The sequence below is a fragment of the Sinocyclocheilus grahami genome, unplaced genomic scaffold (genome assembly GCF_001515645.1).
Source record: "Sinocyclocheilus grahami isolate Dianchi unplaced genomic scaffold, SAMN03320097.WGS_v1.1 scaffold790.1, whole genome shotgun sequence".
Taxonomy (NCBI): domain Eukaryota; kingdom Metazoa; phylum Chordata; class Actinopteri; order Cypriniformes; family Cyprinidae; genus Sinocyclocheilus; species Sinocyclocheilus grahami.
The window spans coordinates 534,007-557,483 of NW_015505969.1; the positions used below are offsets into that span (position 1 = coordinate 534,007).

General features: G+C 39.0%; 1 protein-coding gene across 1 annotated transcript in view; it reads right to left on the reverse strand.

The window, feature by feature from the left end:
• LOC107561733 (teneurin-4-like) overlaps nt 1–23,477 on the reverse strand; it is a 264,331-nt gene that overhangs the window by 123,723 nt on the left and 117,131 nt on the right. Inside the window, exons 5-8 of the mRNA XM_016246207.1 lie at nt 16,586–16,832; nt 12,451–12,549; nt 10,987–11,222; nt 2,330–2,511 (exon numbers count right to left, since the gene is read on the reverse strand). Coding sequence (XP_016101693.1) covers nt 2,330–2,511; nt 10,987–11,222; nt 12,451–12,549; nt 16,586–16,832 — 764 coding nt within the window. The remainder of the gene's footprint in view (nt 1–2,329; nt 2,512–10,986; nt 11,223–12,450; nt 12,550–16,585; nt 16,833–23,477) is intronic.

A 23,477-nucleotide genomic window follows, 5' to 3' on the forward strand; every position in this document is an offset into this window, starting at 1 on the left:
TCTGGCTCACCCTCCGATGCTGCAAACGACATCCGATCGTCGGGGGGAGCGTCGAAAGAAACAGGTGGTACCCCCCGGGAGGGTCCAACTTGCTCTTTTTGAGAGCTCCGCTGGTTTTGAAGTGCCAGAGGGCTTGGGCATCCCCGGAGGGGAATTCCTCACCGTGACCGTAAGACCAGTCCGCCCACCGCCATAAAAGGACGCCCCCGGCTGCCACCAGAGGGAACCCCAGATCTAGGCAGTGGCACGGGCACTCCGCCCCCTTGCAGGTAATGGAGTCCGGTCCGCAACGCCGAGATGGTCATACCCCCGCAATGGGAGCATGAACCATCCACGAAAGCCACCTCAGCGTGCTTCATGCCCAGGCACGAGAGGCAGCGATCGTGACCATCACCCAGCGCCAGGTAACGACCGCATCCAGAATGCCCGGGTGATACGTTGTCTATAGCAAGACCCACATCGTCTTTATAAAGACGTAACGTCAAGTTTGCCAAGCAACGTCGTCTTTAAAAAGACGCACCCGAAATTGCTCTTTTAGGGGAAAAAGCTCTTTTAGCGTGCTGAGGCGCACAGGGGAGATGATCATCTGCAACACAAACAGGGGGTAGTGCAGCCTGATGTGTGCAACCCACTCGACACGGGAAACCACCACCGCTGAAGCGCCGTCCACCAACACGAAGAGCTCTCCAAGAGCGCGCTGAACTCGTTCAGTCTTCTTCTCTAAGTAGAGTAGTCAGGAGCGGAACGATGTGATCGCTCGGCTCCGAAGCGAAAAGCTGAATATGCGCTGCACCTGCTGCCTACTTATACTCAAGCTGTGATCAGCAGCAGCTGGATGCAATAATCGCATGCCAATGTGCATTGGCTCGTTTAGTTTACACTCAAAGTAGATTGGTCCCTCTAAGCGAGATCCCAATTCGTCGGTCCTCCGACGTGACGTCGAGAGCGACCGACTGAGAGGGAAAGAGATATAGCAAAAGAGAACAGGAAAAGAGGTACTGGCATGTGGCCTTGGTGCTGCCAGCCTGTCTGTGCTGTCAGCAGCTGAGTCACAAATCTGTTTTTTAAAAGATTACTGTCTAGAAAACACAAACAACGACTGTCTTTCCCAGGACTACAAACACTAACTCTCTGCATGAGCAGCTCTGCAACCCCTCTCAAGAGACTTCAGGTAATCCATAGCGGGAACAAATGCAATGCAACTGACCTAAACAAAATGAGATTATGTTGGCAGTATCAGAAATATAAGATGAATTTCAGGGGTATGAACTTCTGAAGAATTTTGAAAGGACTTATGTAATGTGTCAAATTATATTCGCTGGAATGTACACTACCATTCAAAGTTTAGGGTCAGTATGATTTCTTTTTAAAAGAAATTAATAATGTTATTCAGCAGGGATGCTGAATTGATCAAAAGAGACAGTAAAGACATTCTTATCAATATTTATATTTCAAATAAACTGTTGTTTTGAACCTTCTATTCATCAGCGAATCCTAAAAAATGTATCAGGGTATCCAAAATATTAAGCAGCACAACTATTTTTAACATTGATAATAAAAAGAAATGTTTCTTGAGCAGCAAATCAGAATATTAGAATGATTTCTGAAGGATCATGTGATGTTAATGCAGTAATGGCTGTAACGGCAGTAATGACTGATAAAAATTCAGCTTTACCATGTGAATTAATTTTCGGAAATTTCAGTGCATCTCTAATTATTGGTGACATTAGAAATGGATATTATATAATAGCTGCTTTTTTGAACATTTTAGCAATTTAAAAATATTAAAAAATGATTTTTTACACGGCACCCCTGCTCTCGACAGACGCGGCACCCCAGTTGGGAAACACTGCTCTAATAAAAATGAAATACACTAGGGATGCACCGATATGAAAATTTGTCTGCGCAATGCGACCTGATGCAGCCACTGAAGTGAGACACAGGAAACAGAAATACTGCAAAATAATAATAATAACGCGACTAAACGAGATGAAATAACGTTATAACATTTAGTTTCGTCTCGTTTTTGTCAATGAAAATGAAGAGACATTTTAGCATAGTTTTTATTTTGTAAACCACATTTAGTCCCTTTTTTTATTCGTCAACAATATTGAATTATACATTTAATTATAGTCATCGTCACATGACCAGCATTTACGTTTTCGTCACGTGATAAAAGTTCGTTGACGACGATATTTAGTCATAATTTTCGTTGACGAAAGCAACACTAGGCAGAACTTTATTTTACCCATTGGGAAATGACTGGACCATGTAATCTGGACATTCAGTACTTGAATAAAGACACATCTGAGTGTGTTGAGTTTAAAACATCAAACTTGGACATACCGTCATCTTTGCTTCCTCTGTCCGGAAACTCTAGACCTGTGTTGCCCAAAGGCGGCAAGCCCAGATCTGTAGGCAGATGTAGGCCACTCGTGTTGTCCTCTGTCAGCTGATATATCTGCCTCTGCATTGGCTGCAAATGCCAGTTGAGTCCAAAGAGGTGCATGGCTGCGGAGAAAGAGCAGCGGCAGATGGTAAATTTACGTGAGCTGGAGCAGTGATTACTGAGCATGTGCCTTGATGTACATTATTGTAATTAAATTAGATTCACTAAGGAATACTATAGACACTGCATCAGAAAATTAACATCCTGAAGGCTGTGGGGTAATTAAACCAAGGCTGTATGAAAACAAATGTGTTTTGACTTGATTAATCTTTGGCAGTTTAAGAGTGCTAAAAGAACCACAGCCCATTGCATCTTAATATGCAAGTATGACGTCATTGCTGTTGTGGATTTTCCAATGGACACTCTTTCTTATCAATGAGATTTTCTAACTTAAATATTGTTGAATTTAATATTGTTGAAAGAGCATTTATTTGATCAACTACAGTAAAAAGTAATACAATGAAATAGTATTACAATTTAAATTAAATGTTTTCTTTTTTCTATTTAACATATTTTTAAAAATGTATTTTATTCCTGTGATGACAAAGCTGAATTTTTAGCATCATTACTCCAGTCTTTAGTTTCACATGACCTATGATCATTCTAATATTCAGATTTGGTGCTCAAGAAGCAATTCTTATTTTTATCATCAATGTTGAAAAGAGTTGTAGCTGCTTAATATGTTTGTGTAAACAGTGATACACTACCATTCAAATGTTTTGGGTAAGATAAAAAAAGAAGAAATTAATTATTTTATTCAAACAAACAATAATGAGAACCATTATTAATAATTAGACATAATAATAATTGAGCTCTAATCAGCATATTAGAATGTTTCTGTAATCAATGTTGAAAAGAGTTGTAGCTGCTTAATATGTTTGTGTAAACAGTGATACACTACCATTCAAATGTTTTGGGTAAGATAAAAAAAAGAAGAAATTAATTATTTTATTCAAACAAACAATAATGAGAACCATTATTAATAATTAGACATAATAATAATTGAGCTCTAATCAGCATATTAGAATGTTTCTGTGACTAAAGACTGGAGTAATGACTGCTAAAAATCTATCTTTGCCACAACAAGAATAAATTACATTTTATATTAAAACAGAAAAAAGTTATTTCAAATTGCAATAATATTTCACAATATAATAAGAGCATACAAGACTTGTTCAAACACATATTCACTATTAACTAAGAGTTTTCCCTCAATAAACCTCGATAGTAGTTATGTTTAGGTATTGGGTAGGGTTAAGGGATATACAGTAGAATATGGTCATGCATTAATATGTGCTTTATATGCTTTTATAGTGAATAGTGTTCCCTAATATAAGGGTCCGTTTACACGACAACTTTTCAGCCAATTTATGGGGACTGAAAACGCATATTTTTGAAAACGGGTTTTAAAGTGCAATTTTTGAAAACGCCACCGTTATTGTTTCCGTGTAAACACCCAAAATGGGAATCCTTGAAAACGGTGACCTCATGTGCATGCGTAGTATGTGTCAGGTAAGTAGACATGTGCGGTATGTGTCGATTTTAAAGGCAAGTGCGAAAAACATACACAACAATGGCGGAGTACATGGTACTGTTGTTGCTGTTCAAGAGTTTGCAAATGCTTCTTCAGCAAAGTGTGGATTTACTTCACCAATATTACAACCAACAGCGGAGACGCATCATATACAACATATAATCGTCACTTCCTTACAGGTACTGTTTACTAACAAGGTGACTGTGCCAACTACTGTCCTGGCATACGTAATACAGCGTTCTTGGCCGTTTTACGCAGATATGTGTAAATGCAAATCGTTTTGAAAACGTTGTCGTGTATACGTGAAACTTTTTAAAAACGCAAGGGAAAAACATTTCCGTTTTTGACTACATTGTTCTCGTGTAAACGTAGCCTAAAGTGCTATCTAACGTGTAAAATGTTCATTATTCCAAACTTTTGACTAGTAGTGTATATACATTTCTTTAAGGCACTATGAAAACAACAAAGTGGGGGGAGGGGGACATCCCCCCACCCTTGGAGAAAAATGTTGTACAACCCACAGAGAGAAAAGCCAGAGCCCACAGGGCAACTTTTCTTTTCATGCCCATTAGCTTACTAACACCCCCCGAGGCTAAACAGACAAAGAAATGATCAAGTCAGCAAGAACACAACAAGAGGTACGGATGAATGCATGAACAGCACCAGAAGACACGGTGATATTTCACAAGGTCAACAAAAGAAGCAACCATTGGGATGAACTCTGATGGCAAAGTGAACAGGGAAGGAAGGGCCAGGCATGATGGATCACCAGGATGAGAATGGTCAGGACCAGCTTAGCCAGGCAAAACCTTGTCCTGGAAGTCTTCAGTCAGCAGATAAAATGCCAACAAAAGGCCTTGGAGCTCTTTCTTGCACAGAATGGAAGTTCAAAGCACAGGTTGTAAATAACCAAAGAATGTAATTAAGATTGTGATGCTAGAATATAGGCTACAGTATGGGAATTTGTTAAATGTTAGCATGTAGCAAAATTCCTTAAAAAAACATTATTACTCAATACTGTGGTTCACTTGTGCTATTAAATGATTCAGAGCATAGGCCTATATGATATAGCAAAATTTGCTCTACTATTGGCTGGACTATTTTGTAAGTTAAAAAGTGAAGAAGAAAAGCAAGCTTCAAAAATAGTATAGCATCCAGGCACTAATATCATACTAATACTATCATACTAATATCAACACACCATAAGGGATGAGATTTTCTTACTGTAGTACTGATAGTATGCATATTGGGATGCAGCCACAGTATGTAAGATAACGGCTGTCGACACAAACTATGGTGGACTACGGCGATGTCGGAGTAGATAAAACAAATTATCTTTAGCCTTGTCTTTTTCTAATGCTCCATTTCTCTTCCTACGTGAGTTCCCGTTTCTCCTTCACAAGTACAGAGCTGGTTTCAAATTGCACAAGTGGCTTTCTCTGTCACACTCTCTTGACAACCTGTAGTGACAATTCAGAGCTAATATTACTTCTCCGCTCCACTCAATGGAGAGGTGACAATGTATTTGTTTTGTGTAGCGGCAAATATCTCGTCTCAATCAGGGTGAGAAAAGGTCTAAATGAATGATTTATTCTTCTGTCAAAACATTTGTGAAAGAAACATATAGCTGGCATAATTACCAGACCTCTACTCAATCTTGATTTTTGTGTGACGGAACACTAAAACTTTTCAGCAGATTCTTTAAAAAAAAAAAAGTGAGGAAACTTTAACACTGTCACCTCAATTTAGGTGTCTACAAGACACTAAGACAATGCTAATAATCACACACCCTGTTAAGTAACATTGACTATCATGCTCTTTATAGGTATGTAAAGTGCTGTGTTAAAATCCAAGTCCAACCGGAAGAATCAGGACATGTCTGGCACCGGACTCCAGACTGACACTAGAAACAAAACAATTCATGTATTCCATATTTATCATCATACAAATCATAAACTGTTTCATGCAATTTCATGGTGTTGGGTGTTGTTGTAGGTTGTTGAAGGATCTTTTATTTCAAAATAAAACCATACATACAGTATGAGCATAACTAGAAACAGAAAAAAGTAGAAGTAGTGGAGGTACTTTGCTCATTCGTGTTGGTTGTTTGGGGGGGGTTACACCAGTTTCATCATTAATAATGATACTAAGAGAGCAATGCCTCACTGAGTAGGGGTTGATTGGATGGAGTTGTGTTTACAGAGGGAAAGATGTGCCTGAATTCATTTGCAAAGAAAAACAAAGAGCTTTGTCTAATTGCTTCTTTGGGCCTTTGGTTGGATATCATTTGTCCTGCTTTACATGTTGTAAAATCAATGATCCTTAAGATTCTGCAAAGATGTGCTTGCCCTAGCTTAACCGGAACCTTCAAATTGGGAGTATTAAAAGCCCAGCGCACCTCTCACAGACTGCGGATCAAACTAGTCGTGACAAATGGAGAGTTCTGCTTCACATCCCTTTGCATGTTTTGCCATTAATTAAAGCCATATTACGTGGTAACCACTCTACATTTACTAAATGGTGAAAATGTGGCCTGAAAAACGATGAAGCCTTTGACAGGCGTTGCTACGGTGGATGAGAGTTGCCATCCTCTGGCTTACTCAATCAATAGCCATTTGGAAAATTGCAGGCCGTGCATTTTCTTGATTGCATTCCGACAGATTCGGGCATTCCTGAAGAAAGGTCTGAATGTTGCTGTTACTTTTGCAAGAGTGCATTTGTGGAGGCGATAAAAAGTCGTGGCTGTCTTGAGAGACAATATAAATGCAAACGACTGGGTGCCTCCGCCCCCATCAGTACCGCTGGAATTGACTATGTCAAAGACGGACAGACACGCTACGAGACAGATGGCTTGGTTTGTCATCACCCAAGATCGAGTAAGGCATTCCTCTAGCTCGCTCTCTTTTTCTGCTGCACATTAGTTGATTTGTGGCTCTGTGCGAGGAAGCGGAGAGTGCAGACGGCGCATGGGCAGTGGGGGTGGACAATCGAATCAAAGGCATCATGGGTCTAGGTGTCAAGTAATTGCTCCTTCAAGGGGCCCATCTTCCATCTGGACCCCTTTGCAACTTCTCCTGTCTAGCTCTGATGTAAAATGCCTCACACACTTCCCGGCTACCCCCCACTACCAAACCTCATTATGATTTATGCCCGAGCTGTCCCGGAATCTATGATTTCCAGAGTGCGTTGGGAAGAGTCCAGCTTATGAAATATGTTTCTCCGACTAGCCCAAACTCTTCCATCATCCAAACTCACTCTCACTCTCTCTCTCTCTCTCTCTCTCTCTCTCTCTCTCTCTCTCTCTGAGCTGTCAGACAGGCTCCCTGAGTAAGGAGCAAAGCAGGGACAGGTGGAAACGGTCTAAGCTGGGTGTTTTTTTAATGAGTGACCCGCTGGAACGGCAAGTGGAATGACCCCACGACCTGTTGAGTGTAAAATGGCAGCCATGCTGAAATGCAAGCCTGGACGCACACAACGTCCCTGCAATCTCTGCTTTGGCAGGCCACTTTGGCAGATCCGTGCAAGCCAATTAGAAAGCAGAAAGCTTGAAAAAACTACTGCTTCAGTCTGGGAGGAACACAAGCTCATTACTGCTCCACTTCTGTGATTCAAGCCTTTGAAACATCTCCTGAGAAACAGACAACAACAAAATACACTATCTATCCCACATTTACCTCCAACAAAAACAGCTTTATCCCATGACAAAAAAAGAGGACAATGCTGGGATCTGGGGGCAGAGTACTCATGGGTTGAAAAATGCCATTTCTTGCTCATCTGTCATAGAATGGACAGGGCGCATTAGCAAGCATATGGTTAATTAATTCCCCTTAGACACTTAAATGGATGAGCGTTGAACAAGGCAGCTCTCAGTCCTCTCATTAGCTGTCTAATTACTCCGACACACCTCCTGCCGGGATCCTGGTGCACAAGATGTTTGGCACTTTTGGGCAGCCATCTCATATTCGACTATGCAATCTTGACTATGAAAGAAAGGCTGATGTGAAGGTGCCAATCACCAATTTTACAAATGGAAGTAAAACAAAGAAGATGACAGGTTTGATCAATGCCCTTGTTTTAGACTACTTCATTTAGTGAAGAGTTTGCTCTTGACTGAAGGAATATGTTTATTTTTTTATAGTTTATCTTTAAGGTCTTTGTTACTCGCGGCTTTCTTTAAGCACACATGGATTTTAAGCCCTTAAAAAAGACAAGTAGGTGTCAAATCAATCAGCAGACAAACCAGTGAGACCTTGGAGAGCACTCTTGAGTGTTAAGTTTCCCCAGTCACGAGTGCCTCATCTTTTCACAAAAACTCCCAGTGGAACTTCCTCTTTTCTATGTGCCCTCCTCTGGTCATACTTCAAGTTCAGACTGTTGACTATAAATGAGAGGCAGTGAAAAGCACATCATCAGCAAGTTAGTAGATCAAAAAGTCTTAAGCCATTTTTTACTTTCACAGTGAAGCTTAGAGGAATCTGTCTGGAGTGAGTAATATCCCTACTCTGGTAAGAGTGCGTATAAAGTCTGGCCACAGAGAATGCACTTTCCCAGAATGCCTTGATAAAACAGCTTCGTTTCGGCAGGCAGATACTATAGCAACCTGCCAATTTACAAGGCGGTTTTTGGTCCAAAGTGATGCTATGCAAATTGCAAAGAAAGTTTCCCTGGGGTGACCTGGTGCTAAGTGTCATGCTCAAGGGTACCATGGTGACAGAACAGAATTGTGACCTAACTTTCCAGTTGCAAAGTCTTCCACATTTAGGTTAAAGTCTCCTCATAATGTAGGCTACCACAAGCCGAAACTTCACTGTGACACAAACCCACAACCCGTATAAGACCTATAAACATCACCAGTCATTTCAACCCCAGAACATCCAATCCCTTGACAATCCGACAAAAATACATTTAGCTGAAGGTAAACCTGAAAATACATTGAGCTGATTGTAATAATGAAGAAACAAAGAGACAGAAAACAAAAGACTGGAGGTCCAAAGTCAGTCGACAGTTGGAGTGAGTGTCTTGTGGCTATGACTGAGGTTGCATGTTGGGCGGTACAATGAGGACCCAGCACGCTAAGAAATGAACACAGAGGGAAACTGATGACCTTCAGATGCCGAGGACATAATGACCTTCTTAATGAGCATGCCACCACTGAGAAAATGGCACACCACTCCCAGTTCTGCGATCTCACTCCTTTCATGGAAGCGATTCTTGCAAACTCCACAGAAAAAAAGAATAGGGGTAAATGGCAAAACTATGCAGCAAGTCAAAAACATCTGTCGGAAAGTTTAATTGGGTTCATTAGACAACACAGCTAGAGTTTCCAATTACAGGCCTACATAATTAATTGCACTTGAAATTAAATATATTTTCTCATCAGCTTTTAATTAAACGTGACCCCTTGTTGTTGATTGAATCCCAGATTCTCAGGGTGAGCTACGGTTTCATGCGTGTTTACCTGAGGTGCACAGGGAGATGAGCTTGATTTTGGAAGAGGGTTAGGATGGGGTGGGGTGTCTGTAATTATATTAAGTGATTAAGATACATTGGCTTGGTGGGCTTTGCAGGGCTCCTAACAAGGTCAGAGCTTAACTAGCCACCTAGCTAACACAGAGAATAACTTCATTAAGCACAGTGCTTAGGCATTTAATGTAGACAACAGTATCTAGATTTGTTCCAAAAAGTGAGCTGCTGCCTACTAGGCATTCACCTATTAAGACACCACTTAAAAGTATTTTCAGGATAGAAAACAAATGCTCTACATAGACAGCAATTCTGCATGGCACACATATAGAGCTTCTTGCAGGAAGCACATAGGAGACATAACTCACAATTGCAGCAATAACCTAACAAGCGTAAAACACACTGCAAACTTGCAATGCCTTCTACCTAAAAATTGAGCATAATGACGCATCTTTGAAAAGCATTTTACATAGGCAGCTATTAAGGTTAGTCGCATGCACCACATATAGTGTGCAAAGCACCCAAGAGTACCTTAAAATAGAGTTTTGAACAAAGCTGAGCAATTAGTATTATCAGCTAACAGTATTTTAATGTAGATTCCAAATCACTGTACAGAATCACAGGATAGCAATTGTTTTTTTTAATCAAAAATAGATGACTGGATGGATGAGAGTTCATTTCAGTTCTTTTACACTGAATTTTTTGTTCTCAGTACCTAATCTGTGGAAAGCTGTTAGTCTGTAATAATGAAGACACATCTGTGAGATCTCCATTTGGATGCACCTTGTGCAAATGACTTTTTCCCTATATTTTCAACTTAAAAAAAATATTATTTCATTCTGTGGGCTCTGTGTGAGATTACACGTACCAATTCCCATTCTAAGCAGACACACATTATGCAAACCCATTTCATGCTGTTCTCTAAAATATATTGGGTTATATAAAACATTATTGTTATTATTGATTTACTCTTTAAGGTATGGACACACTTTATTTGGAACTGCTAGACTAGCTCTCATCTTCTTACATGTACATTGGATTTTCCACTTCTTTCATGGGATTATATGAAACATATAACAGAATTACTAGCAGACCTAGTAACATTCCGCACCCCAGTAAAGTTCAGGTATGTCTGTAGTAAATGTTCAGACTAATACAGTTCAGAACTAATACAGCTGTAATAAATCATGGACAGTTAATGATTCTATGTAGTCTCTGTTTAAATCCAGAAATGTTAACCAAATGGGAAAAATCAAATCACACCAAGCATGAACTGTTGATATGGCTGAATCATATCTCACTTTATCTGTTGTCCATTATTGATTTGGTTCACTGACCAAGCTGAATACAGTTGTGGGACACTGAAAGCAAATGATTGAAAAGTGAATCAACTACAGCATCTTTTTGTGACGGTACTCTGGCACAATGTGGAAACAGATCAAATTCAACACAAAAGTCATAACCAAAAAATAAACACATAAGTCATCTCTTGTATGTCACACCTTTGAGGGAATATGAGAATGCAGAGGTGTGAACTTACCAATAAAATATGCCAACAGGAACACCAGGGTGACAGAGATGAGGATGGCACTAAGGGCGGCACATTTCCAGTTGCAGTGCTTATAGGGTTTCTTCAGGCTAAAGGCAGGCCGTGAGAAGGTGTTCCGCGGCAGGGGCCGGGGAGGGGGAGAATAGACAGTGCTGGATGTCAAAGGGTAGCCAGGTGAAGTCGTGCAGTACAAGGGCGAAGTCCCACCAGGCTTGAACAGAAAGTGTCTGCAGAGACACAGAAAACGTTATTGCTTATGTTCACAAAAATAGGACGTTAGAGAGCACTGTGTGGTAAGTGTTTTCTCATCATGTTAAACAATATCTGTAGAGTGTGTAGGCTTGAGTCCCTGCACTGGTCAGTACTGCTGTCACTAAGCACTTTTCCAAGCTGTTGCCATGAGCAGTGGCAGCAAGACACACTGTGCCCCGTGGGGTGCATTATATCAGAATTTTGAATCAATATCAAATTTAATTTACAGCGCGAGTGACCACAGTGAATTCTTGTTAATACAAAGCCCTCATAGTGACTAATTCACCCTAAGAGTGCGTGTGTCAAGAAGCTGTGGGATTATGCAGGATGTACATTATCACGACAGCTTATTCACTGTGGATGGCGTAATCTACGGTGAAGTCATTGACTTTGAATGTGCTGTCAAGCTGTACTGACCGGACAAGGGGAAACAAAGAATGTTAGCCTACTGAGGTACAAGAAAACAGAACAACAGACTTGCAAAAAATCTTAAGCCTTGTGCACACTACAGAACAGAAGCTTGTCATGTTGGCACATTGCTATGTGCTAAAATTTGTACCAGGTTTTAAATTGGTTTCGGGACTGTAGCTAGCAATGCAAATAAAAATTATCTTGTGAATTGCCCATATCTGTCAGAGCCATAGCCTCATGTGTAGCGCTCCAGAGTTCAATTCCTGGCTCAATATTATTTTTTCCTGATCCCATCCCCAACTCTCATCCCTAGTTGTTCCCATCTCTCCTTCACTGTCCTGTCATAATAAAATTCCTCTAACAATAACTTTTAAAAAGACTTTCTCTGATTACTAGCATTAAGTTTGTAACTTAAATGTCAAAAACGTGGAAGTAAAAAAAAAAAAAAACTATCAGGCTGACTCACTAACAACTGTGCTTGCCATAGATGCTGTCTAAAATCTGTGATTTCTATCAAGGTAACAGGGTTCAGTCTTGTAGTGTGCAATAAAGGACTTATGAACAGTTCCTTAGAGAAGAATGCTAATGCATTCAGGGTTAATTAGAAAAGTTGTTAGTTTGTGTTCAGAAATAATTATGGTTAAAAAACCATGCAATTCATACAGTAAGTGATGCAACGTGTTAGATTTTGTCACAAATGTCACTATGTAATGAGAAACAAGTGTCCACAGGTACCACTATGCAGCATGGCAAAGCAGATCCCAGCAGCCACGGTCAGATCATGCAACATACCCATCAGTACAAGCGCCGTCGCGGCGAGCTGTGGCCAGTATGTCCATCTCTATAAAGTTGTCCTGTAAAGTCTCTAGGAATGTCTGCTTTGCTATGTTTCTACACACAGGTGGAGAGATGGACAGATGGAACGAGAGTGAGACATGCGTTGAAGAGGGAGACAGATGTGCAAACACAAAAATGTGATCACCCGGCAAATTTCTGTAAATGGACAGAGTGGAGAGGCCGACAAAGACAAACAAACTCTAATTTCCAATGACAGAGTGCTGGTGCCAGATCCGGAGCCCAATTTGGAACCGTTTCATGTATTTCAACTGCAGTAAAAGCAGTGTTCAGGGGGGAAAAAAAAAACTCTAAACCAATAGTTCTTAAACAATTTACTGACAACATCATAGAACAGAGGGCGAGAGAATCTTCACATTAAATTATATTTTTAAACAACAACTCAGTCTGGCAAGACTGATGTGAAACAAAACTAGATCAAACAAAAAGTAGATCTTTACCATTATCTTCTTACAAAGCTGTTTATACTGGAAACACCCATTGCAATGTGTTTAACTAAACAACAGTTCGTTCCCAACTTCTAATCTAGCTGGCAGAGTTACAAGAGTTCTGATGTTTTGTATAACAGCACAAGAGCGTATCCCAGCATGTGGGAAAGCAGTTAAATTGTTTTGGAAAGGTGTGAGAAAGTGATGTGCTGTGATTTAAGTAACAGCCAATTATGAAAACGTCTCTCCAGCAGTTTAATTTTGGGTCGGTTTTGAAAGAGGTCCGCGGGTCCCATAGCTCTTCACCAGCATCAGCACCATTTCGGTGAAAGTGGGGGAACAGAGACATCCTTATGGAACTAAAGTGCTGTGTGGGGGGCTTTATCCCCGTGAAACCCGGCACGCCCCACCAGAGAGCACTCGTGCTCTTTTACCACACATGTACCTTGTGTTGTATGACCCATGCCCCTCTCTGCAAGCGTCCTGTTCTTCTCTGATAAACATTAGAGTATTCTGGCTCCTTTATGATTGTGGTTAAAAGAAAACAAGGCATTACTTTTCCATTCACTTCTTCATATTCTTTGTGTTTAATGGGCTGACACAACACTATTCAGATGAATCACACATTATACTGACAGAATTCCCAAGTGGTTACTCTAAATCCTGCTTTAAGATTTTTTTGTGCAGTTTTTAAATAATAAATGGTTTCATAAAGCAGAGGTTTATTAACATTCAGAGAGGAACTCCGTGTGCATTCAGTGAAGCATGTCTGCTGTAGCTCCGTGCCCCCTGAGACGGCTGTTCCATAAGTGGAGACTGAGATAATGCAATGGAGAAATTAACCGTCGACATGCATTGGGCAGACGCAACACCTTCAATTCAACAAGAGAAAATGTTTGCTTTCTTTTCTTCAGAGCTGTTCCAGACTGCTCTACCGATTGTCTTTGGCTGGCTTATGTACATTTGTTGGCTTGTTCGAGCATTGGGAGGCAAATTAAAGTTTTAAACGAAGACAACAAGGGCCCAGAGGCCGGTTTGGAGGAGTCAGAGAAGAAAACATAAAAGCAGCCAATAAAAGAATGGCATTGCCTGGCTCTCGTCCAATAGGAGGGTAAGCCTATATATCCAGGGACTCATCCAACTCATTCCAGCCCGCTGTACAAGAGTTGTGAGAGGGAACCATTACAAAGCCATTAGCTAAAGCCTAAATGACAGGCCATCTTTCACTGCCCTTGTGGATATTGCTAATGGTTCCAATTTCATCAGAGGGATTCGGATAATTGATCGCTCCTTTTTTAGATAGGAGGGAGCTGTGGAGGGTGGGGTGTTTCCGCCACTCTTCTTATGCCGCAGATCGGCTGGCATGACCATCTGTTTCCCTCTCCCGTGGGAATACCTGGTCCAGATTAAAGTTTGGGGAAATCCATGATGTTTAATCAGTCATTATGTTGCTAACTGTCCCTCAGCAAATTCAAATTAACATTCATTTTCCTGTTGAGTGGACCGTTCACACCCATGCTGGTCACAAACGCATCAAGACGACAAAGAAACAGAGAGTTTTCAAGCAAGTGTCCTAGTGTTTATGCTTATTAGTAAATAATACAATTGTTAGGATTCTTTCAACAATTATGTGGATTGGAGCAGTGGTTATAATGGTCTACGCTAAGATAAGGGACCATGCATTTAAGAGTTAAGTATAAGTTCAGCCTGCAATGTTTTTTGATCCTACCTCTACCATAATTTCTTGCTACTCTCCATTATAACTATCCAAATGAAGCACAGAAAAGAAAGGTGTGGGTTATATAGTATTTCACTACAAAATTATATACACATTTATACATATACATTTTGTTTTTAAGTATGAACTCAAGGAAGCTCAGTTTAGGATCATTTGGGAAAAATCGCATGTATCAAGAAAATATCATGCTCATTTACTGTAATAAAGTATAATGAAACAATCTTGTGCAAGACACAATTTTGCTTGCTTTCATTCTTAATCAAATTCAACATTCATATATATATATATATATTATATATATTTTTTTTTAATGTATAATAATATACATAATGTGTTACATAAGCATCAAAAAGCTAAAAAAAATTATAATTGTATTTTTTTTTTTCTTTGAGAATCTTGAGATTTACATATCGTATAAAACTAGTTAAGAGGACCCCCCCCCCACACACACACACAAAACCTTACTTTAACTCTGCAATCCCAACAATAAATCATTACAGTTTTGAGATTTGAGACCTGTGATATACAGATGCTCCTAGCACAAAGTCAGAAAAAGCTAAAACTTTTACAGCAGCTGAAATAAATATGAGCCATTTGGGTCGGCTGGGTTGAGCACTGCAGGAGGTGGAGGTAATCTGAGTATCAGTATGTATAATTTCTCTTCAGGCTGGTCTGACAGCGCTGATTTGCCTCCGCCATGCATGAGAAGCAGCCCGAGCAATGCAAACAGACATCTGAGAGGTTCTTGACTGATCTCCTCCACACAAGTGCCTCAGATAGAAGCAAACACAGCAAGGGCTGATGGGAGATTAAAAAAAAAGGAGCTGAGTTTGTAGCAAAGCCTCCTTCGGAACCTTGAGAGAATTCGCCCATCTATTGCATTTGGGCTTGAGATATTAGATCAGCAACACTGCCCGGAAAGCCCAGAAAAAAACAACACTTTTCTCTTGTTGTATATTTAGTCATGTTTTAAATGCATTCTGGCCTGATGCAGGAATTTATGTAAAAACGGAGCCGCATGAAACTTCTGTGTAACAGACCGTAAAGCTTAATTTAATTCTCAATTCAGCAAAATATTTCAGCAAGGTCATTCCTACTATCAGCACATTTTTATGTCCAATCATACTGCATTTTTATGTAATAAATATTGGGGAATAAAGCTAGAAATTAAAAACTGGCAATTTAATTAATTAATATAAATTATATTATTTAGAATTTATTTATAATAAAATTTTCCAATATTGCTTTCCAGCCTGTTAGTCTTTTGTAAAATCCCTTGAACCTAAAAGCCTGTTGCTTAATGACATCGATCTCAGGAAATTACCATTTTTGGCGGGAAACCTATTATATATTAAAAATCTGTTCTACTATATAAAATATTAGACGTGTATAATAACATAAACATTTCAAAATACTGTAAAAATATAAATAATAACTTCAATCGGACACCTCAAGTAAGCTAACTGGCTAATTTTGACTCTTTATTTCCTCTTAGGTTCCATTTTGTTAACTGTTTCAATATCATGTTATGAGTTTATGAGCTTAAAATTGACCAGAGCACTTTGAAAGTCTGGTATATTGTTTTTACATAAATACTTAATTAAATTACAACACATGCATGTACAATTTATTTAAAAATCTGAGACATCTAAAGGTACTGCATAACAGGAAGGACCCTTTACACTATATTGTGTGTCAAGTAGAGTTAAAAGGCTACATAAATACTCATTAAGTATTAACAGTGTAGTTGATCTTTTAAACAGATGCAAACAGTGTAAAACGCTTCATGCAGCCAGCATATGCATGCCTTACGATGCATTATAAATGCCTAATTCAGAGTCACTCAATTCTATTTGACTATTTCATTAGCCATTGTACCACGAGAACATCACAGCCCCAAATGTACCTGGTCTCTAGAGGAACGTTGCTGTTGAGAAGCCAGTTGTCCTGGGCACTGCCTGAGTCCTGGGCACTTGTGGGACCCTCATTGAGAGCCGAGCTATCGGTGGGCGCCGGGCTCGGGTTGCTGCGCTGGGTGTAGTTGCTGCGGCTCAGAGAGCCAATGGAGGCGGCGTGGTGTTGACTAGGGGAGTGGGAGTGCGACAGGGGCAGCGGAGGCGTCCGCAATCGAGAGTGGTTCTGGAACGAGACCTCTGAAAAGAGAAAAACAGCCTTATCAGCAACTAAATAAATAAAATTACTGCAGTGTTCATTAGCATGTGGTGTACATACATTTATTTGTAACGCATTTCTGATACTGGGCAAGTAAACAAGTCGATTTATTGGAAATGGCATAGTCAACTACTAAGGCAGCAGTTCCCAAACTGTCTTCTGGGGGCACGCAAGAAAATGTCAGTAATGGCAGAATACTGCAGGAAATCCTGCCAGCAGCTGCTCAAGCAACATAGCACAAAATTATCGTTCATGTCATCTTATTAATTCCTTAATAAGTCTTTCCCCTCACTCCAGTCAGTCTTTTGTAAAATCCCTTTAGCTAAAAAAAAAAGTGTGTCGTTTAATGACAACGTCCTCCAGGAAGTGACATAATTTTGGCAGGAAACAACAGCACAAACATCAATAAGTATTATCCTTGGTGAATTCTGTGATGTTTAGTGTTATGACTTGGGATGTCTTACTATGAAACGACCCATCCTATTATATAAATTATCAGAAATCAGTATAAAAATATAAAAATGTCAAAACACTGTAAAAATATATAATAATAACTTTAAACTGACACCTCATGAAAGCTAACTTACTAACTTTAGCTAATTATTTCCATCCCTTTAGGTTATATTTTGTTAATTGCCTTACTATCAAATTATATTTAACAAAAATTATGAGCTTACAATTGACCAGAGCAGTTGATAAATGTGATTATATCTGTGGTATTAACATGTTACAGAGAGAAGGCTACTGGGGTAACAAGTATAACTAGACTCTTGTCAAAGAAAAGTGAAAGATAAGAAGACACCCAGCATACTACTTACTGTTCTGTGTCACATCCAAATAGGGCTCTGGCTTCTACTAACAGCTGGAATCTCACAAACACTCATCAGGCAAAACATGCTGCTGACAACCTGACATTATCAAGTAGACTGAATTACCCTCGTCGACCTGCTTGAAATTCATGCCATGATCAACTGCAGTTTGTGTGGATGGACCCGACAAGACAGTTTCAGCTTCCGAAAATGCTTATGTCTCCTAAAGCCACTTTGCATCATGGGAGATGGGGGGCTATCAGACATGAGATTGTGAGAATCAGATAGTGGCAATTCAGACGCCGATAAAGACTCATGTGTCCTTGTGCGCTCCAAAGCCATTCATTTCCATATCTGCTAAACCATTCATCAATCAATAAACTAGCGCCTCATTGCGCTAAGAACCCTTACTTAACAAGAACAAAGCAGTTTCATTTTACACCTGTCGACAACACTCAACAGCCTCTTTACTGAGAGCTTAAGCTGTTGCTAAAGGTGAGGCTAACGCACTAATGATGTTTTATTTACATTTATGAGCAACTTTCATTCATTAAAAACGTATCACTGTGTTAAAGATGTTTTTACATTTATGAACAACTTTAAAGAGGTCATATGATGCGATTTCAATTTGTCCTTTCTCTTTGGAGTGATACAAGGTATTGGTGCATAAAGTCCGGCTTCTGCTCACTCTAGCCCACTGTGTGTGACGCTGGGTTTCATTGTGAAAGCGAAACTACTTTGTTTGACCATCCAAAAGTGGACATGACTAGAAATCAGTGGTTAAATTTTATTTACAACACTGTTCAAGAACAGTTTAACTTAAATATTCAGATGTGTCCAGCGCATTTCATGGAGGACTGTTTCCTGATCCAGGAGAGTAGACTACAATGCCGGCTGTTCTGACTCACAGACTGTAAGTACGTTTTTTATATTTAAAGAATTTGCCACTGACGATTCAAAAGCAAGTTTTGAGCAGTGTAGAGTAGCGCTTGTTGTTTGTCATTTCTCCGATCACAAATGCAGACGTGGTTTTATGTTTACGTGGCGCGATGCAACGCAACACGTAAAAAGACAGTATAAGTCATTATAATCTGTAATTATGTCCCCACTGGATGCAACAAATGCCTCGTTTATAATGGGTTTTAATGTTTTTGTCTCGTCGCTCCGGCCGGACAGGGCATCATCACAGTATGATAGGGGCGTAACATTTCCATCACACTCTTGAGGTATTCGGCCAATCACAACGCACTGGATAGCTGGCCAATCACAGCACACCTCGCTTTTCAGACCGATGAGCTTTGTAAAAATCGACGCGTTTCAGAAAGGCGGGGCATAGAGGAGATGTTTTTTTAACCTTAAACCGCATAAACACATTTCATCACCAAATACCCAAAATAATGTTCTTTTTAGCAGCATCATATGACCCCTTTAATTCATGTATAGCTTATGTGCTAAAGATGTTTTACATTTATTAGTTTATAGCTTATGTGCTAAAAACCTTTTATTTACATTTATGAACAACTTTGCATTTATTTACTAAAAGTATAGCTAACATGCTAATGAAGTTTAATTACATTTAAGAAGTTTATCTTCATTTATCATCATTCCCAAATGCAGAAAGTACAGAGTCCAAAACACACTTCTGAGGCCATAATTTCACAAACTATATAGGCTATGTGAAAACTGCACATAATAAAAAATAGTTGTCAACCAAATATATAAATATACTATATGCAATATACCTGACAGATATTAAACAAATAAATACACCAGGCATATTGCAAAAATCATAGTCTTCACACAAGAAAAACAAACAAGGATTATGCATAATAATGACCGCATCCTTCACAGCGGGTTATCTGAAGTCCGACAGTAATTGTCTTTTGCTACAAAATCAAAGTGTTGATGGCTGTAGCTGCAATGCTTTTAAGGACATGAAGACAGAGATGGAACTTCTCAGAAACTGTCAGCACAATCTCTAGAAGTTGCATCTGTAAATGTATTCTTTATAAAGTACTGTCACCACAAATATTAAGTCAATCATCAGGTGCTGGACAACTAGTCGAACATCCTGACCAATCCGCATACTTTCCTTACACTTTGGATACATGCGAGTATACACATCTTTACCAATAGGTCTTACATATACAGAATCCTTTTGTGATTGCTTGTCTGAACTGACCTTCATAACCACTAACTTTACTAACTTCTATAGTAGGTACAAAGCAACATGGACAACAATGCACGGCAAAGTAATAAGAAACCCTGAATCATTCCTTACTTTTGAATACTGAAAAAAGTTGCATGCTTCGAAGGTCTTACACACACCATGCGACACAGTATGTTCTCTGTTGGAGACATGTCACCGGGGTGAAAGAATGCTAGTTCTTACATCTCTCATATGACTAAATGAGTGCTTTGCACCATGTGGTGAGTACACATTTCTACTGAAGATCATTATGGGATGCGTCACTGACAGGGACCCCGTTACTTTTTTATTCCCTTTCATTTTGGGCACAGGGCTGGATCATTTGTCAGAGCCAGTGACAGATGGGCCCGTACCAAGCTGCATTCCCACAGTCCTACGCTACCAATTACTCAGAGCTCTGTTGTGTCTCTGAGCCAAACGGATGATGGCCCTGATGAAACGTGATCAAAACAGACGGAGAGCTGGAAGAGAGGTAAACCATTTCCCTGTATTATGAAGGTACGGAACATGCGGGTGTATGACTACTATGAAAGCGATGACATTCAAAGAAGGTTAATGTCAACAAGACTTGATTAATTGGCTTGTTTGACTGTCTAAACTTCAAAAGAAAGAAAGTACTTAAATGAATTGTGTATTTTTTTATGCTTTCATTTTTTTCTCGCAATTTAAAATACAGTATGCATTAAGTCATTCATAGATTGATTTCCTAATGAATATAAAACACTGTGGCTCTTAAGATTGTAGCACTGAACAAAATTTTCTCAGTGAAAATAAATGATAAAAGTACAGCACCTCAGGTAACAACAACAACACCATAAAAACCCCATTATACATGTTATGAATTCAACAAATAGTAATAGACTACAACAAGGTTAGGCTATATGCATTACCCCATTTCTAAACACTTCACTAAATATCAAAACTCTTGTGTTGTTTTTTTTGGAACAAGTTTGTCTTAACGCAGGGTTTTTATTCCCTAAACAGCAGCCAGTAAACAGAAGTGCTGATGCAGTGTTGGAGTTTTATTTCAATTGAAAAGCACAGAAGGTAAGACTCATTCAAGTTTTTGAGACAATGAGCATAAAAAGAGGAGAAGCAATGATTCAGCAGGAACAATTCAGCACAGCCCAGAAGGACCTGTAAGAGTGGAAGGTCTTTGATTGATCTAGTTTGCACAATCCCATTCGCCAGCAAATCAGTTTGTTTTGCCATTAAAGAACAGGCAAATCAAGGAAAAGTTCTTAGGTCTCAAATGGTCTCCAAAAAAGAAGCAAAATATTGTTTTATGCATCACATTTCATAATTTTTTTACACACTTCTGAGGAAATAATTTGACAGAAAATCAAGTCCTTTTTAAAAACTTTTAGCATTTTTAATAACATAGCATTATTTTATTCTTTTTACTAATTGTATGGCTGTAATTAGAATCATCCAGAAGTATTCATAATTCAGAAAAAAAGCATTATATAAAAAAAACCCTTGTGGTTTATTTTAAGGGGGAAAAAATCACAATGCAAACAAAAACATAATGGTCTTATTTTGTTTAGGTCATGAATCCGGTCTATGAACTTCCGTTTGTTCACCACCAGAGGTCATTATCCACCACATGGACTCTCACACTACACAGACTATCACACTTACCCTGGACTTCAATTCCCACAATCCATTTCACTCTGATTACGCACACGGCTGCAGCCAATCACACACACTACATAAGCCATGGACTTCTTCTCTCTCAGGGCCCGAGTACTGTTTAGCGTTTATCACTCACCCAGCGATAGCTACTTTATGGAGCCAGTACCCTGTCATAGTTTCCAGTCTTAGTTCTAGTTTAAATCTTATCACGTCATGTTGCCTTATTGACTGTTACCTGATGTTCTGCCTGTCTTGGATTTCTCTCTTGTTTTGTAATTTGGACTCTGTTTGCCCCTTGCCTGGATTATTGCATGTTTTTGGATTACCCGTTTGCCTCGCCCTCTGGATTATGTTTGCTGTCATTTGATCCCTGTCTGTTCACTGGACTACTCTTGTGTCTTGCCTGTACCATACCCGTTTGCTGGTGTTCGACCCTGCCTGTGTTTTGAACATGTTTATTAATAAAAGCTTGCAAATGGATCCGCACATCTCTCGTCCACGTTGCCCCGTTACAATTTAAGCAAAAGGTTTAATATTCTTTATGCAAAACATATTTTATCAAAAAGAAGAACAAAAATTGACTTTTTTTGTTGTTGTGAGATTCACCCTCTCTCTCTCTCTCTCTCTCTCTCTCTCTCTCTCGATTAAGAATATAACAGGCACCTAATTACTCCATATGACACTTTGCTGGTTGTAAAATTTCTTTATGATTACAAGACAGCAAATTAATAAAATAGCAATTAAAAAGGGAAACAAGGAGTTCTCTGTGGAAATCCCATGCCATATTTATGTAGATTAGCAGCATGTTTTAAATAGGGGAGGGATATATTCAAAAGAGGTCCAAGAACTTTCCTAAAACGTGTTAAAAAGATAATTTGATATGTTCTTGATGAGTTTGACTCTGTTTAGCAACTGATCACAGTCCAGAAATATTTCATAAGCTCAAGCTCAATTTCTCTCAATATTTACAGGGGTCAAAAGCCCATTAAAGTTGTCTGAAGTCAATATCCAAAGAAAATTGGGTTGCGAGTCAGCAGTGTTAGTTAACCAATTGAGTGAAACTAAAATATCAAACCCTGGAGCAGAATTAATTTGTTTATTAAAAATTGATAAGAAATGGGGACATACAAATATATCGTTAGAGTTTTTATAATTACAAAATGAAACCTCTGTATCTATGTATCCAAGTTAATATATAAAAATAAATTAATAACTTAACTGAATGGTGACAAACAGATGGACAAATAGATGGAATGAATGATAAATAGATATAACTATATGTAGATATAACATATGATAGATAGATCACAGACAGACAGACAGACAGACAGACAGACAGACAGATAGATAGATAGATAGATAGATAGATAGATAGATAGATAGATAGATAGATAGATAGATAGATAGATAGATAGATAGATAGATAGATAGATAGATAGATATTCTCTCTTCAAAATCAAACAAACAAAAAAAGAAACACAAATGTTATGTTTATCTAAAGTTATTTTTGCTTATTAGTATGGTTGATCATCGAATGTCAGCAGCAAAGATACTGGTTAATAAAATGGAATTAAATACATAAAGGATATTTGTGTTATTTAACATGTTTGCGTCATGTCCTGAGTTTGCATTTGACTGTTTTTCTTCATTTTGAGGAATACTGAATTTGTTTTTGTGCGAGTGAGATGAGTAAATTCATATTCACATTTAGTCTAGAGTTACAGTAACATCATGTTCACACAGCGCACACAACACCTCTTTACTTACTCCTGATTTCTCTCAACATGAGAACAGGAGAGCTGTCAGTCAATACATGAGAAAACATAGTAATTGGCGTTACTTATTTGAATGCATTACTTTACTAGTTACTTGAAAAAAAAGTAATCTGATTACGTAACTCGAGTTACTTGTAATGCGTTAGCCTCAACACAGATAGACAAGCAGAGATAGACAGACAGACAGACAGACAGACA